The sequence below is a fragment of the Leptodactylus fuscus genome, chromosome 5 (assembly GCF_031893055.1).
Source record: "Leptodactylus fuscus isolate aLepFus1 chromosome 5, aLepFus1.hap2, whole genome shotgun sequence".
In the NCBI taxonomy this organism is placed as follows: domain Eukaryota; kingdom Metazoa; phylum Chordata; class Amphibia; order Anura; family Leptodactylidae; genus Leptodactylus; species Leptodactylus fuscus.
The window spans coordinates 42,843,342-42,861,877 of record NC_134269.1 but is presented as its reverse complement, the minus strand read 5'-3'; the positions used below and the strand labels follow the sequence as shown (position 1 = coordinate 42,861,877).

The 18,536-nt window shown below is 43.7% G+C and overlaps 1 protein-coding gene across 1 annotated transcript in view; it reads left to right on the top strand.

Annotated features, from left to right (window-relative positions):
- Positions 1-7,818, top strand: part of LOC142202745 (pyroglutamylated RF-amide peptide receptor-like) — a 124,637-nt gene extending 116,819 nt beyond the window's left edge. The window contains exons 5-6 of the mRNA XM_075273043.1: positions 6,363-6,460; positions 7,417-7,818. Coding sequence (XP_075129144.1) covers positions 6,363-6,460; positions 7,417-7,802 — 484 coding nt within the window. The 3' untranslated portion in view covers positions 7,803-7,818. The remainder of the gene's footprint in view (positions 1-6,362; positions 6,461-7,416) is intronic.
- The last annotated feature ends 10,718 nt before the right edge of the window (positions 7,819-18,536 follow it).

Here is an 18,536-nt window from a genome sequence, read left to right as displayed (position 1 = left end):
TTGACTCTGTCCTGTGACTTTGTCCTCACTAGCTTCCTACTGCTCTTTTCTGTTGTATTATTCACCTCTTACCCTTGTGGCTACTCTTTTGGATTATATTTTTGTACTGCTTTTTCTCTCTGGCTTTGACCCTTGGCTTGCTGACTTGTCTTCTGTGTTGTTTGTTTTGTCTTGTTCTGTGTACGCTTTTAGAGAAGGGATCGCTGCCCAGTTGCCCCTGTCATTGGGACAGTTCAGGCAGTTAGGTAGGGACAGGGGCTGGGTTAAGTTTAGGGCTCACTGTCTGTTTTTCCTTTCTTCCATTGTTCTATCAGCAGCTCTAGGGAATTGCACCCAAGATGTAGCAGAGCTGAGGGTACGCTGAGCTCTGCTACACCAGAGATGTATCTCTGGTGTAGCAAAACTCAGCGCACACTCAGCTCTCCTACATCTCTGGATGTAGCAGAGCTCAGCACACGGCCAGCTCTGCCACATCTCTGGTGTGGCAGAGCTGTGCCCTCAACACTGCTACATGTGATATCAGACCAGAATGGAGACTGCTGTGGACCGATCTTAGACTTCGCCTCCTCAGGTAGAACCATTGTTGATTGGCCGAATGCTGTACTCTGTATGGCATTTGGCCAATTAACGCTGGTCAATGCATTCCTATGGGAAAAAGTCAGCTCCCGCATATTGCAAGCTGACAGGAATCCCGACGAGATAGTGGCATAATACAGTGACTTGGGCACGTTAGATGCCCGCAGGCATGCTTCTCCTGCTGTCCCAGTTGCATTCCAGGGTATTGGCATCATTTCCTGGGGTGTCATAGTGGATTTGGTGACTCTCCTGAGTTGAAGTGTGGCTTCCCCTGAAACAAAGCAATTTTCCCCATAGACTATAATGGGGTTCGATATTCGTTCAAATAGTCGAATATTGAGGGGCTATTCGAAATGAATATCGAATCTCGAATATTTCACTATTCGCTCATCTCTAGTGCTCTATCCTAAGGATAGGGATGAAACAAACAGAGAGGTTGCTCCGTAGTCCACAGGACTCTAGAAGAGATCTCACCATGTTTGCTGTGAAACACACATAAATTCTGTGATAGCCATAAATTACTCTTCTGGCGTCTGACATTCTCTGGAATGGGCAATAATAGGTATAGCTCCACCTATGGAAGATTGGGGTAAGCATTCTACACTGAAATAGGATGAAAGGAGCAATGAAGCGCTGCTAGCCAATGACACTAAAAAGCCTCACACTTTATTGTAGACAATGGCACATAGAAGAATACTTAGAATATATACAAGCACAAACTACATGGATGGCGCACATTTCAGGAGTGGTCCACACCTTTTCCCAAGACAATAACAGAGATTAAATAGGGAGGTGCGGAAGATGTCAAAATAGATTAAAACATCAGAGCAGGTAATATTATAACATTCTATATATGTAAATAACAATCATGTAAGAATCACAATTTACAACATTTATTATTCACATGAGCAAGCATCAAATAAATATGCCAGAAGTGAATCGTAACATCATATATTCAAATACATATAATATATTGTCCCCTAAAACAGGGGTATTATCTAATGTTCTCAATTATATAGTCTATGGGGTAAGTGTATGCAATTAAAAATCCAAAAAGATTCTCTATTTACTAACTCAAAGCAATGTGATCTAATATAAATCATTTCAGTGCAAAACCTAAAATTTTTGCCCAATTAAATATGACGGGAAAAACTATGGCTCAAAATCCTATAAATATTATAGCAATTAAGCCTTTCGGGACCAAGAAACATCGATGCCCCAATGCTCAGGCCACATTTAGCACACTGCTTTATACAGAAATATCGTTTTAATGGCTTTGCATATCTCAACTATTTTACATTGTTTTTTCAGGACACATAGGGCTTCAGAAAACTAGCCCTAGTTGATAAATAAGTTGAATATTTTTGTTCGTTAGAAGTAGAAGAATGGTATAAAATGTGAAAAAAATTTAAATTTTGCTTCTTTTACCTAAAACAAAATAGTTTTCATATATACGATTGCACATACACATATTACAATTTGCGTTCCTAGTTCTTCTGATCACAATGGCGGCACATTTATATAGGTTTTTAACAAAAAATAGGTTTTATATGGTTCATGCATACAGGGTCGGATTGGGGTATCTAGGGCCCACCAGTGGAATTGTTTCTAGGGGCCCACCATCAGGACCCCTGCAGACCAGCGATACCGAGACAGGGTGGCTAAAGGTAATAACATGTCAGGAGCCATGCAGCTCACCTGCCATACCATGTGCAACAACGCACTACCTAAACATACTGCTACACAGTGTAAGGAAAGTGAACAACGCAGCTCCTAGAAATATTACCATTACCTGTAGCCACGCTGTCCTGGAAGAGCTGATCTGCAGAGGTCCTGGCTGTTGTATCATCACAGATGTAATATTGATGGCCTATACTAAGGACAGACCATCAATATTACAAAGATAGATAAATCCTTTAAAGGGGCTCTATCAGCAAAATGTTGCTGTATGAGCCCCACATATGCGTGAATAGCCTTTAAAAAGGCCATTCAGGCACCGCTAATGTTATTTTAACCCCCCCATTTTAAAATAAAACTATAAAAACATATATGTAAATCATACCTGAACATGCACGGTGGGCGGTTGTGCACGATCTGACGTCATCTTCTGGCACACCTACCTCTTCTTTCTTCTTGCAGCGATGCCCTCTGGTCCTGGCTCTTCCACACCTTCAGCGTCCTCTTCTTCCGGCGTGATGGCTTCAAATCCCGCGCCTGCGTAGTAGTGCTTTCCTCCGGAGTGCTACTACATAGGCATTGGCACTCAGGATGCTCAGTTCCCCTTAAAACTTCACGAGCATACTGCACATGCGCAGTATGCTCGCGAACTGCCATTGCTAAAATTGGCGCCTGCGCTGTAGAGCTCCGGAGGGAAGCACTACTACACAGATGCGGGATTTGAAGCCATCACGCCGGAAGAAGAGGATGCTGAAGGTGTGGAAAAGACAGGACCAGAGGGTGTTGCTGCAAGAAGAAAGAAGAGGTAGGTGTGCCAGAAGATGACGTCAGATCGTCCACGACCGCCCACCGTGCACGTTCGGGTATGATTTACATATATGTTTTTATAGTTTTATTTTAAAACGGGACCAGGGTTTAAAACAACATTTAGCAGTGCCTGAATAGCACTTTTAAAGGCTATTCACACATATGTGGGGCTCATACAGCAAAATTTTGCTGATAGAGCCCCTTTAAAGAGCACCTTTCACCATTTGGGGCACATGCGGTTGAATACACCGCTAGAAAGTCGACAGTGCGCTGAATTCAGCGCGCTGTCAGCTTTCCAGTTCTGTGCCCCAGGTGAAGCGCTATTGGTGCCATTGCCATTGGTGCAATAGCTCTTCACCTGGGGCTCTTCTATTAGCGGCCACCTAGTGTTTGTGTGATGAACTGCAGCCTGTCAATGGCTTATCTTGAATGTATTTCATTGGTGTCTGTAACCAAACTGAAGCTAAGGTAAGGGTGGATACATCAGTACAAGTCAGATCTAGTTATCTCCACCTAGTGCTATACATTTAATCTCAAGATCCTCCATGTGGACTGATCATTGTTCTGCATATGTATATGGATCAGGAAATTTCTTTGCAGGTCTTAAGATGTTTACCCATCTAATTAAAAGTGACATATTCATCCTTGACTTAAGGTAAGCCGAGTGTCAAGACGTGAACACCGAACCCTTAGAGATAGTTGCAATAGCTGTAAAGGCTACAATTAAATAAGAGACGTGACACATACAAAAGAAAGCAGAATATTATCTTATTTATGGCTGATCTTCTGGAAGGAACTGACTGATAATAAAAGCCAGAACTGTTATTAGAAACTAATTTTGTTCTTAAAATGGCAATGAAATGCCTACAAACATGAAAAGGGACATTTATGCTGACTTACTGTATATTATACTGTCATTCGAGAACAGAGACTCATGAAATGATGTGATAACTTCACTTGTCCTCAGACATGTCATTGTCACAAACTGCAAGATAAGGCATTCTAGGCATTTATAGTTTATTACTCTATATTTTTTAGCAATTGTACCTGCTGGGAATATTACTCTGGGCTACAAGTATAGATAGGTTAGGGCAAAGGGGGATAATTCTCTTTATGTTATAGCCTCATAAATTTTGATTTTAAGGTCACAGTTTTCCTATTAACCGCTGTCTTTAATAAAGCAGAATTTTTGGCAGCCTGAATGAGTTACTCTTACAATTCTTAGGCCTTGTGCATGTGGCTGTATTGTGGCTCAGTTTTTTTTAAGGAGTAATAGAGCTGGCAAGAACTGTACCCTGACATGACTTGATGATTTTTTTTTGTACAGAATCCAGCAGAAAAAATAATGTGCGCCATCCATGCTATACTGTCCGGGCTGTATTGCGGTATTCAAGTGGACCAGGGATATAACTAGCATAAACTGGGCCCCATAGCAAACTTTTAACCTTCAAAACATAACACCCCCTTTCCTGGCCCCCACCGGCTCCGCACCTCCCATGAGGCGACCTGAAGTGACCGTTTCAGGCGGCGCTATGCCAGGGCCCCGGGGAGGGCGGCATTTTTGCTTACCTAAACCAGTCCAAGCTGTCCTGGACTGGCTTAGCGTCACCGAGCAGTGGATTGGGGAGGCTGCTGGAGCAGCGCTGCTCCAGCGGCCTCCCCTCACACTCAGGCAGAGACCAGGTCCTCTCCGTGCCTGCTCTCTGCCTGCTAACGCCGCTCTACCACGCCCCCTTCGCTCCACCCTGCCCCCTTTGCTCCGCCCCGCCCCCGCTCCGCACGACTCCCTGCTGTTTTTGTTTTTCAATGACATCACAGACGTGCTGTCATTATGCATAGCGACACCGGCCTGACCCATGTGCAGCGCCGCACCTCCCATGAGGCGACCTGAAGCGACCGCTTCAGGCGGCGCTATGGCAGGGCCCCAGGGAGGGCAGCATTTTTGCTTACCTAAGCCAGTCCAGAACAAGCTGTCCTGGACTGGCTTAGCACCGAGCGGTGGATTGGGGAAGCCACTGGAGCAACGCTGCTCTAGCAGCCTCCCCTCACGCCCAGGCAGAGAGCAGGTCCTCTCCGTGCCTGCTCTCTGCCTGCGAATGCCACTAAGCCCCACCCCCTTTGCTTAGCCCTGCCCACTCGGGGGGGGGCAGCTTTCTGTCATTCGCCTCGGGCGGCGAAAGAGGCAGGTTCACCCCTGCCCATGTGACATCTGTGACATCACTACAGAGGCCCAAAGACAACATGGAATGTGCCAGAGCCCAGGAGAGGTAAATAACACTGGCTTTTATGTTCGCTCACCGACCCTGGGCCTCTGATCATTATATTATGTGGTCTGAAAAGACCCCGGAGTATAATAATAGCAATATTTCTTGGAGTTTGCACAACAAATACTCTTGCCGCAGGCTCACAGCCTTACTTACTGAACTCCGCGTCCAGTTATGTCAACCTCCGCTTCCCTGATGTGATATGGGAAGCATGGGACCCCTCTGTAGGGCAGAAGGGGAAGTAGAGGTGGCCATGAGCAGGATCGGTAAGTAAACAGGGCCTGTTATCTGCTGGGGTTGCTCCAACCGGTGATGGCCTGTTAAAAACAAAAGCAATAGGGGGTGCACCGGGCCGCCTAAGGTTGCAAGCCTTGTGGCAGCTGCTACGGCGGTAATTATGCCACTGAAGTTGGAGGTTGTGCTGCTCCATACGAGCTACGCAACTGCCTTGTCTATATATACTTAAACTTGGTTTATATGTAAAGTTTTTGATGATCATAGCATATGAAATCCATGTTATTCTCAGGTCTGTGGAGTCTAATCTATGAAGTTCGAGTCCAAGTCCAAAAAATTTCCAACTCTGGCTTCAAACTGATCTGATTAATTACTTTTAATTAGATTATACAATTATTGATATTGTATAATTAATTAGATGCATAGTTTGCTGCATGTTTACTTTCTTAGGAATAAAATCACTAGCTGGAACTGGCATCAGACTGGGGAAAAAAGAAGATTCAGAGTAGGCGATTTGGCCTACCGACTCCACAGCCCTGGTTATTACACCACCTCGGGGCTATTCAGATAAACCGATTCCTCACATCTCCTGAAAAACTTGCGGCTTCTGTCAGGGCATGCTGGGAATATTTGAGTTTTGCAAATACCGTAATGGATCTAACAACTAATAGAAATTTTCCAAGTCTTTCCTTCATATTTGTCCCTGCAATTTGAGTTTCCATCTTTTACAGTAACCTTCTGGCATTGCCTTTACTCCAAGTGAGGGTTTATTCTACTGAAATGTTTTCTGTTTTTTTTCCCAAGGAAGAAGAAACGAGCTGTGATGATGATGGTCATTGTGGTCCTTTTCTTCACTGCATGTTGGGCACCATTCCACGTGGTCCACATCCTTTTTGAATACAGTAAGTTCTTATGGAATAGTAGTGGGCTACCTCACCCTAAACTTGACAATCATGGAGGCTTCTGAGCTCAGTGGGCCCAGGCACCTGCCCAGGTTTTACCATGGACTGTATATCACATGACCATGGACTGTACATCACATGACCATGGACTGTACATCACATGACCATGGACTGTATATCATATGACCATGGACTGTACATCACATGACCATGGACTGTACATCACATGACCATGGACTGTATATCATATGACCATGGACTGTACATCACATGACCATGGACTGTATATCACATGACCATGGACTGTATATCATATGACCATGGACTGAACATCACATGACCATGGACTGTACATCACATGACCATGGACTGTACATCACATGACCATGGACTGTATATCACATGACCATGGACTGTACATCACATGACCATGGACTGTATATCATATGACCATGGACTGTACATCACATGACCATGGACTGTATATCACATGACCATGGACTGTACATCATATGACCATGGACTGTATATCATGTGACCATGGACTGATTTTTATCCATTGGGAGTAAGCAAAATGAATGACATCAAGCAGAGATCTAGAACCCATGAGGAATTGATACAGAAAGTATATTGGAAAATTGTACAATTTTTTTTATTATACAAACAATAACATTTGTCTCCCAATATTGGTTGAAAGTGACCAACCCCTTTAACTATACTGATGTCACAGAATTGAAGTTTTCTCAGAATGATCTTACTTACTATACCTTCTGGTGGATATGCCATAAATATCTGAGCAGGGAATACCCTTTTAACTCCAGACACATCCAATGGATATTATCCAACGTTGCGTTTAATAGCTGGTATACACCAATTTGTCAGCAGATTATTACCGTCATAATTAGTAATGATAGCAAATGATGACGTTCTTGAGCCTAATTTGTTATTGTCCACAGATGACCTGGAAGAAGAGTATGATGATGTCACAGTGAAAATGATAGTCGCCATCGTTCAAGCCGTTGGATTTTTTAACTCTTTTAACAACCCCGTTGTTTATACATTCATGAACGAGAACTTCAAGAAGAGCTTAGTGGCCGTACTTTTTTGCCATTTTCGAGCACAAGAGCCAATTGAAAAGAGAGACAGTCAACTTGAGAAGCCCAAAGTTGGATCATCTGCTTTTCCCCATAGAAGGGATGGACGTACTGCCCACAGCCACCTGAGTGCAGAGAACTTGGAGCTCCGATTATGTGAACAGTTCCCAGCGGCCAAACTAGAATCTGTCACTTACCCTTTGGTGAATTCTCACAAGGACCTTCTTCCGAATGGACAGTCAGCTTAGCGACTGTGGAATCAGAGCAGGGATTTTCTTCAATAAAGCATTATTTCATGAACATGAACTGTGAAGAACAAGTTTTAATGTTAATAAAGTGTTCACACAAGTGCATGACCATTTATAATAGCTTTCTTTATTCTACACAGACCATTAAACATGGCTCCTACTTTCCAACATGGTTTAGTTCATGATGGCTTCAAGATCTCTATATAGTTCTTTTTGGTTTCTCTTGGCATGGGTCAGCTAAATTTTTCCGACACCTCAAGGGTTGTTGTTGGTAGCTGCTGGCCAGACGATCGTTCGGCCAACAACTATTTCTCTGACACTCCCTCATTTCGGTCAAGCATTGTATGTGTATGTTGTGTAAGAGGGGAAAGTGATAGACTCCCCCCCCCAGATCAAAAGGATCTGACAGGTGAATCTAGCTGGGCGATGCTCATCTTTTTCAGAATCTACCATCAAGGAAGTGTTGGGAAGACTTCATACACATTGGGGGAACATAGACTGGTGTTCTGTATGCCAGTCTATCCATAGGTTTGTTAGGCTGAGGTGTCCTTGCCCTGGCCCAATTTGGTCTCCACCCACTTTTGTAAAATGTGGTAAGCTGGGCTCAAAAAGAGCAAATAGCACACCTTTGATGCAAAAAAAGGCAATGTGTCATAGATGAGCCACAACCAGTGGCGTAAGTACTGAGGTAGCTGCCGCATGGCTCGGGACCTTAGAGGCCCGGTGGGCCCCTGATGCTTTTTTTTTTAATTGGCTGTAATCTTCTGGAGTAATCTCAGCAGGTAACGTACCCTATTTACTTATTGATCTCTGCTTCTGCTCACGGCCACCTCTGCTTTCCGTTCTGCATCTCATATGAAATCGCTGGGGCCCCCTGGAGGCAGTAGCAAAGATTGCTAAGTGAGGCCATTGGGCCCACTGTAAGAGTATCTGTTGTACGAACGCCAACAAATAATGCTATTATTATACAATGAGATCTGTTCAGACCCTTGAGTATATTGATTGGAGATCCAGAGGAGGTGAGTGAACATAAAAAACGGTGTTAGTTGTGCTACGGCTTGACTCCTTGCAATCTTCTGGCCTCTTTGGTGGTGTCATGCATAATGATGCCGGCCTGGCCCACGTGATGTCGGCGCCAACATTGGAGAATGCCGGAAGCAGCAGGGAGTCGCCAGCACCCAAGAGAGGTGAGTAACACTGGTTTTTATATTTGTCATCTTCCCTGGGTCTGAAAAGACCTCAGAGTATAATAATAGTTCATAAGTGGTCCACTTTGTGGTCCAGTATGGGGCATAATACTTGTATAATATTGTGTGGAGGGGCCACTATGGGTTATAATACTGTGTGGAGGGGCCACTATAGGACATACTACTGTTTATAGGGGCCATTATGGGACATAATACTATGTGGAGGGGCCACTGTGGAACATAATACTGTGTGGAGGGGCCACTATGGGTCTTAATACAGTGTAAAGGGGCCACTATAGGATATAATGCTGTGTGGAGGGGCCACTTTGGGACATAATAATGTGAGGAAGGGCCACTATGGGACTTAATATTGTGTACAGGGGCCACCTTAGGACATAATAATGTGTACAGGGGCCAATGTGGGAGATTATACTATGTGGAGGGTCTGCTATGAGATATTATACTTGTGGAGGGGCAGCTATGGGACATTATACTGTGTACAGGGGCCATCATGGGACATAATACTATGTTGAGGGGCCACTGTGGAACATTATACTGTATGGAAGGGCCACTATTGGTCTTAATACTGTCTACAGGGGCCACTATATTACATAATACTGTGTGGAGGGGCCACTATGGGACTTAATACTGTGTACAGGGGCCACTTTAGGGCATAATAATATGTACAGGGGCCAATGTGGGACATTATACTATGTGGAGGGTCCGCTATGAGCAGTGTTCGGGAAAATACTTTGGGAAAGTATTTTAAATACAAAATACTTATGACTGAAGTATTTTAAATACAAATACTTTCATCCCGAAGTATTTTAAATAGAAATACTACTGTATATACGACTTCAAAAGTATTTTAAAAATACTAAAATACTTGAAAAATGTAAACAAAAAATTTAATAGAAACAAAAAATTGAACATAGGCTAAATGAAAAAAGAACTTTAAGTTTATTTCCAAAACTTGAAAAGTTATTCTACATTATTAGACTAATTATTTTAAATATTTTTAATGAAACAAAACTTCACAGGGGTTTTTTAAGTGTAGTCTATGGTAATTTTTGCATTATTGCATTTACGGTCCATTTATAGATTTCTCCCGCATATTTTTTTAAAGTTTTTTTTATGGTAATATAATGTAAAAAAAAGTTTACCACAAAGCATAATATATAGGTTTTAAAAATTTGCTTCGGGATTGGGGATTGTAAAATAAAAATGAAACCATGATGTAATTAAATAACTTACCCTTAAGCGCTTAAGGAAGTTGGACGTTGAGTTTATTTGACCCCTCAGTAACTTGTTTGGACGGGCCTTGCAGTAAGCAGACACTTTTTGTCTTGCCCCTGCCGCTTCGGATATAGTCTTGTTAATTTTGAATAAAAGTTCCGTCCAATATTGCAGGGAGATGTGGGTCTTCGAGATCTGAAGCATTGTCGGTTGCGTCCCCTTCACTGGTATTACAATTTTCCTCCATTTTTTAAGTAATTTTATGGAATGGATTACGCGATCGGGATGATTAAAAACTAAAAATAAATGACGCTTCACTACAAGGTGGACTTGCGTTTCTGGAACGCGCTGGAATATTCCCTCCTCTAGTCGCACCTCGCATGAGATATGAGCTATGGGACATTATACTATGTGGAGTGGCCATTATGAGACATTATACTATGTGGATTGGCAACTATGGGACATTACTCTGTTTGGAGGCCACTTTGGGACATTATACAGGGTGGGCCCTAAGTATGGATACACCCAGATAAAATGGAAGAGGTTGCTGATATCATTTTACAGTTTATGGCATATTAGTACATGGGAGGGGGTAAATATTTGAGGCCAGGTGACGCTAATGATGGCCTTCTGCAAAGCCGCCATTTTGTATTTTGGATTTGACTTTACTTTTTTCAATGGGAAAGGGGTCATATGAGGCATCAAACACATGGAGAATGTTATGAGAAAAACAATGGTGTGCTCATTTTTAATGCAGCTTTATTCACTATCGAGTTATTGACAGGTTTCTTATTGTTACAGCCATTGACATGTCGTAGAGGTTAACAAGGAGCAGACAGACATTGTGTTGATGTCTGGTGAATGAGCACACCATTGTTTTTCTTGTGCAACTCTCCATGCGTTTGATGTGTCACATGACCCCTTTCCCATTGAAAAAAATAAAGATGAATCCAAAATGAGCATCACCCAGCCTTAAATGTTTACCTCCTCCCATTTACTAATATGGCGTAAACGGTAAGGGGATATCAGCAACCACTTCCATTTTATATGGGAGTGTACATACTTATGGCCCACCCTGTAGTGTGTAAATGGGCAATGTATTGTGCGGTGGCCAGGGGGGGGCTCTATGCTATGTTTACACTCCGTTTCTATGGTCCTTGGGATTATCTGCTCATTTGTCAAGTGATGTAGCTGCCTGCTCTCAGGGGGTGAGGGAGGGGCTGGGAGCAGCTCTGAGCTGTTTGTGTCTTTTAAGTAGCGGAGCTTCTCAGATAGGGGAGGTGAGAGCTCTGGGATTTCTGAGCTCTTATCAGTCAGTTTAATTGAATTTGGCTGATAAGAGCTGAGATATGGAGTCTGTTACCTCTGTATGTAATGCAAGCTGACTCTAATCCAGCTCTGCTACATCAGCTTCACACTGTGGTAATTCATTTACAACCAATCCCATGCAAGTGAAACCCTGCCCACCTATGTGCCGAGAAAAGCAGGAAGTGAAGAGAGCACAACAGCCTGCAGGTTAGTGAACAAGCGTCATGGGAATACTCCTTTAAGGAAGCAAGCCCAAGACTGAGAAAGCCACCACCCCTCCTCTATCATTTCAGTCTCTCCTTTATCACTCTAGCTCAACCCTTCCCTGTGAGCTGACAACATCAGTCTATAGCTACTACTGCAGCCAAAGTGCAGTAAGCTGTTCCAGCACAAAAAGACACAGATGTAGCCAGGTAGTAAAACGTTTACTAACTGTATTTGCAATGATTTTAAACAAAAACCCTTTACGGGTATGTTCATACTTTGGAATATTAAGAGGATTTAAGGTGAACATCCATCTTGATTTCTCACCATTTTCCACTCCTGACTACCCGTGGTGGAATGTTGAAGGCGAGCGTAGGCACTCTGCTATGGCTTTTCAGATGAATGGACCTAAAGCGTGAGGGGTCTCTAGCTAGGGACCGGACTCCATGATAACATGGAGCAGGATGCTTATTTTTTCAGTATCCTGTCCGATTGAATAAAATGGCAGAATGAGGGTGGTTTCACACCTGCGCCTGGTCTCTGCTTTGCAGGTTTCCGTCTTCTGCCTGAGAAACTGGACAGGAGACGGAAACCCGGCAGTCAGTTTTGAATGACTTAGCAAAGTGTCCGCCCGTGAGCATCTTCTGCCTCTCCGCGGTGAAATGTTTTTTTTTTTAACTGGACACAAAGTCTGAAATGCAGGATTTTGTGTCTGTTTAAAAAAAAAAAAAAGGTTACGCCGCAGAGACCAGAAGACGCTCCCGGGCAAACACTGATTGCCGGGTTTCTGTTTCCTGTCCAGTTTCTCAGGCAGAAGACAGAAACCCTCAAAGCAGAGACCGGGCACAGGTGTGAACCCGCCCTTATGATGGAATCTCTTGTCTATTTTTGGGGTGGAATCCCCCATATGAACACCCTAGGGGCCCAAACTGTGCAGGTCTTCAAAGGGCACAGCAAAATTTTTAGCTCAAACTAATTGATTTTCCCGGAAAAGCTATTCTGAAGAGTTAAGAAACTTTTTCAGGATTTGTAAACAACTCCCGTTGATGTTGACTCACCATCAAAGCTTGCCGGTAGCTGAAAACCTCATGTAAAAAAGATTTCATTACTCCTGGAAATGCAACCTACTTGTTTGATATGTAAACTATGCAGAGCTGTTTGTTCGTGTTTGATGCTGAACCATTTCACAACTTTCCACTGGAGGCAAGTGTTAAAGAAAGCTAAGAAGAATTCTTTGTTAAATACCGTCTTCTGGCGATCGCAGAGTTCAATCCCCGTGTAGCGGCGCACAGCTCGTTCTGTAAATTATCAGCATATTAATAAACCCATTGCTGAACTTGTCATTTGTTATTCTAATGCTCCAGAAAATCTTTTTATCATTTGAGACAGACATTTCCCTAAATATAGAGAAAGGATAAAGGATTGCATTTCTGTGTCTACCTGACCATCCCTTTAACGAAAATTGTGGAGAATAAGTAGTATGTAGATGAATGGGAGAAAAAGATAAAAGGGAGTTATAAACCATTATAAAGGATAAGTCAGTAGTTGATACTTTATAGTGTCTAATATGTCTCTTCATCAGGCCTGGTATAACACAATGTCGGAAGAGTCATATATTGATACAGAAAAGGACGTAGGAATAATGTAATAAATAAGACAAGTGACCTATCAATATGTGCAGGGGCATAAACAACTAAAGCAGTAAAAATCGCAGCAGTTCATACATAAAGAGCGTGAACGTTTTATTGTCCTCTGAGATCTGATCTATGGTTGTGATGCTGCCACCAGCTCGGAGAACACAATCCTTAAGTGATGCAGAATGACATAAATCCATGATAGATAGAGACTACAAAAAAACATAAAAATGGGAGATGCATTGGGACATATAGTTTGGTAAATAGAACAAACCCTTCATTCTTGCCTCAAAAATGGGGACTCGTCTTAAATAGTTGTGCTAGGACAGTGATGGCGAACCTATGGCACGCGTGCCAGAGAGGGCACGCAGAGCCCTCCATGCTGGCACGCGTGCGGTCGCCCGGATCGCTCACCAACAGGGAATCCGGTACAGGATTCCCCGTTGATGAGCGATCACTGCCTTCAGTTGTATGTGCAAATGCACATACAGCTGAAAGCTGTCAGGGTAGGCCGCGGATCGCGCGACCGCGGCCTACACTGGCTGCAGAGTTTGACCTCTGCCCCGACGCGGGCGCGATGACGTCATCAGCGCCACCAGTGACAAGAAGGTGGATGCCGGCGGCTCTTCAGGGGTGAGTATGAGAGTGGCTCACTGTGTATATGATGTTGGGGGGAGCGCTTATAATACTTGGTGGGGTGTATGATACTGGGGGGGAGTGTATAATACTGGGGGGGCTTATAATACTGGGTGGGGTGTATAATACTGGGGGGAGTGTATAATACTGGGGGGAGTGTATAATACTGAGGGGGCTTATAATACTGGGGGGAATGTATAATACTGGGGGGGCTTATAATACTGGGTGGGGTGTATAATACTGGGGGGGCTTATAATACTGGGTGGGGTGTATAATACTGGGGGGAGTGTATAATACTGAGGGGGCTTATAATACTGGGGGGAGTGTATAATACTGGGGGGGCTTATAATACTGGGTGGGGTGTATAATACTGGGGGGAGTGTATAATACTGGGGGGAGTGTATAATACTGAGGGGGCTTATAATACTGGGGGGAGTGTATAATACTGGGGGGGCTTATAATACTGGGGTGGCTTATAATACTGGGGGGTGTACTAAAGAGCATATAATACTGGGGGGGGGCTATTTATAAGCACACAATACTGTGTGTGGATGCCACTGTGGAGCATATAATCCTGTGGGGGGGGGACACCTACTGCGGAGCATATAACACTGGGGGGCTACTGTGGTACTGTGGAGAATATAATATTGTGTGGTGGGCCCACTGCAGAGCATATAATACTGTCTGGGGTCCCCTCACTATTTATATCACACAGTATCTGTTTTATAGCAGACGTGATATTAGTACAGGATGTAAGAATATTACACGGTAACTATAAAACAGATCCTGTGCGATGTAAATAGTGAAAATTAATTGTTCAAAGTACCAAATGCCGAGACCTTTACATTTCAGTACAACGTTGTTTGTATTATTGAAAGCTCTGTAAAGCCCCACATGACTGTAATTTTTGGTCAGTAACTGTCCGCAATTGTGGATCCGCATAGTATTAAGTCTATATTGTCGTGTTGGCACTCCGCGAAAATTTTGTGGGTTTTGGGTTGCAGTTTGGGCGCTCGGTCTCTAAAAGGTTCGCCATCACTGTGCTAGGATGTCAGAAAGCCTTAACAGACAGTGAACTTGTGAGCCGGTATCTATGAGATGGTGCAGCAGAATGGCGTCTATTAGGTGAGGCAAAGAGTTGGCATTGGTGGAGGTCGTGAAAGGTTCTCTTTTAATAAACCACATGCCAGGTGCTTGTGAATTGAGATCTTGTAATCCGAAATTGAGGTTGGGATTCTTCATGCTGGTTATTATGTATGGACAAGTTTTGCATTCTTTGTGGTTGGAGGGAAATGTTTGGGTTTTTATTAGAGGGAACAGTGAACTTCTGACCGTGAGTGTAAGCCCTTGTGGGCCAGGCCTTTTGTCAGTTGGTCACTATGTTAGTCTATTGTAACCGCTCTTCAAATGTAAATCACCATAGAATCAATGGTGCTCCAAAAATGAATAATGATAATGGTCTATAACAGGGGTGCTCACACTTTGTCAGCATGTGAGCTACTTTATAACATGACCAAGTCGAAAGATCTACTACCCACTTCTTGTGGGCAGGGCCGGGGGTGGACCTGTGGGTGGGCCGGGTGGGCGGGGCATGTCTGTGGGCGGCGCGGGCATGTGGGCGGGGCAGAACGGAGCGTGAGAGCAGGAGACAGCGGCGTTCTGTGGCCACCCAGGGATCCCCGGTGTCTGCTTGTTCACAGCGCAGGCTGAGAGTTATCTCTGGACACTGGCAGGCTGGGGCTGCGGCAGCCCCGCCTGCCAGTGTCTGTAGATGACTCTCAGCCTGGGCTGTGAACAAGCAGCACCCGGGCCCCTTCCATCTCTAAGGGCAGCCTGCAAGTGTCCGGAGTGCTTGTTCACAGCGCAGGCTGAGAGTCGACTCATAGCCTGCACTGTGAACAAGCAGACACCGGGGATCCCTGGCTGCATCCCGCGATCAACCCATACGTCCATTGCGATCGACCAGTAGATCGCGATCTATGTATTGGGCACCCCTGGTCTATAGATTAGATAGGGGGGTATAGAAATTATTGTTCTTTTGTAATAATGGGGGTAGTTTCCGTTTGTCTCAGTTTTTGTGATGATGACAATATAATCTGATAATATCAGAGGAGTCTTAAGTCAGCACTTAAGTCAGAGACTTAGTTCTTTCGCCCTGGGTACCAGAAAAAATTAGACATTCCTCCTATTAAAGTAAAAGCCGCTAAACCATGTATTCTATAGGATAGTATAGTATTCTATAATAGATATTTTACAGTACTGAGAAGAACAAAGTACATCTTCTTTGATGCTCAAAGATATTGTAAAAAAAAAAGCATGACCTACCTATTGAAACACTCCACAGACCTCAGTTACCATGTTAAATATTACAATACAATTAGAAAAAGATAAGTGTAACTTTTTGGGAATAGTTGCCAGGAGAAAGCCTATACTATCTTAAAAGAACATGGTAGCATGACTGAAGTTTGCAAAGTTACATCTGACCAAACCACAAGACTGCTGTGGCAATGTCCTTTGGGCAGGTCGGACCAAAGAGGAGATGTCTGATCATAGTGTACAGTGCCACGTTTGGCAAAAACTGAACACGGCATATCAGCACAAACACCCCATACCAATTTTTTTAGCATGGTGATGAAAAGCTGATGATTTGGGCTTGGTTAGCAGTCACGGTACACCCTGCAATCATTGGATCAACCTTGGATTTCTCTGTATACCAAAGTATTCTAGAGTTAAATGTGAGGCCTTCTACCCAACAACTAAAGATTGGCTGATCCTGGGTCATGCGCCAGGACAATATTCCCAAAGACACCAGCAAATCTACAATAGAATGGCAGAAAAAGACAAGAATCATGGTCCTGCAGAAAGACAAGGATCATGGTGTTGTAGAAAGACAAGGATCATGGTATTGCAGAAAGACAAGAATCATGGGGCTGCAGAAAGACAAGAATCATGGTGCTGCAGAAAGACAAGAATCATGGTCCTGCAGAAAGACAAGAATCATGGTGCTGCAAAAAGACAAGGATCATGGTGCTGCAAAAAGACAAGGATCATGGTCCTGCAGAAAGACAAGAATCATGGTCCTGCAGAAAGACAGGAATCATGGTCCTGCAGAAAGACAAGAATCATGGTCCTGCAGAAAGACAAGAATCATGGTCCTGCAGAAAGACAAGAATCATGGTGTTGCAGAAAGACAAGAATCATGGTCCTGCAGAAAGACAAGAATCATGGTCCTGCAGAAAGACAAGAATCATGGTCCTGAAGAAAGACAAGAATCATGGTCCTGCAGAAAGACAAGGATCATGGTGTTGCAGAAAGACAAGAATCATGGTGCTGCAGAAAGACAAGAATCATGGTCCTGCAGAAAGACAAGAATCATGGTCCTGCAGAAAGACAAGAATCATGGTCCTGCAGAAAGACAAGGATCATGGTGTTGCAGAAAGACAAGAATCATGGTCCTGCAGAAAGACAAGAATCATGGTCCTGCAGAAAGACAAGAATCATGGTCCTGCAGAAAGACAAGGATCATGGTCCTGCAGAAAGACAAGGATCATGGTGTTGTAGAAAGACAAGGATCATGGTATTGCAGAAAGACAAGAATCATGGGGCTGCAGAAAGACAAGAATCACGGTGCTGCAGAAAGACAAGAATCATGGTCCTGCAGAAAGACAAGAATCATGGTGCTGCAAAAAGACAAGGATCATGGTCCTGCAGAAAGACAAGAATCATGGTCCTGCAGAAAGACAGGAATCATGGTCCTGCAGAAAGACAAGAATCATGGTCCTGCAGAAAGACAAGAATCATGGTCCTGCAGAAAGACAAGAATCATGGTCCTGCAGAAAGACAGGAATCATGGTCCTGCAGAAAGACAAGAATCATGGTCCTGCAGAAAGACAAGAATCATGGTCCTGCAGAAAGACAAGAATCATGGTCCTGCAGAAAGACAAGAATCATGGTCCTGCAGAAAGACAAGAATCATGGTCCTGCAGAAAGACAGGAATCATGGTCCTGCAGAAAGACAAGAATCATGGTCCTGAAGAAAGACAAGAATCATGGTCCTGCAGAAAGACAAGGATCATGGTCCTGCAGAAAGACAAGAATCATGGTCCTGCAGAAAGACAAGAATCATGGTCCTGCAGAAAGACAAGAATCATGGTGTTGCAGAAAGACAAGAATCATGGTGTTGCAGAAAGACAAGAATCATGGTCCTGAAGAAAGACAAGAATCATGGTCCTGCAGAAAGACAAGAATCATGGTGTTGCAGAAAGACAAGAATCATGGTCCTGCAGAAAGACAAGAATCATGGTCCTGAAGAAAGACAAGAATCATGGTCCTGCAGAAAGACAAGGATCATGGTGTTGCAGAAAGACAAGAATCATGGTGCTGCAGAAAGACAAGAATCATGGTCCTGCAGAAAGACAAGAATCATGGTCCTGCAGAAAGACAAGAATCATGGTCCTGCAGAAAGACAAGGATCATGGTGTTGCAGAAAGACAAGAATCATGGGGCTGTAGAAAGACAAGGATCATGGT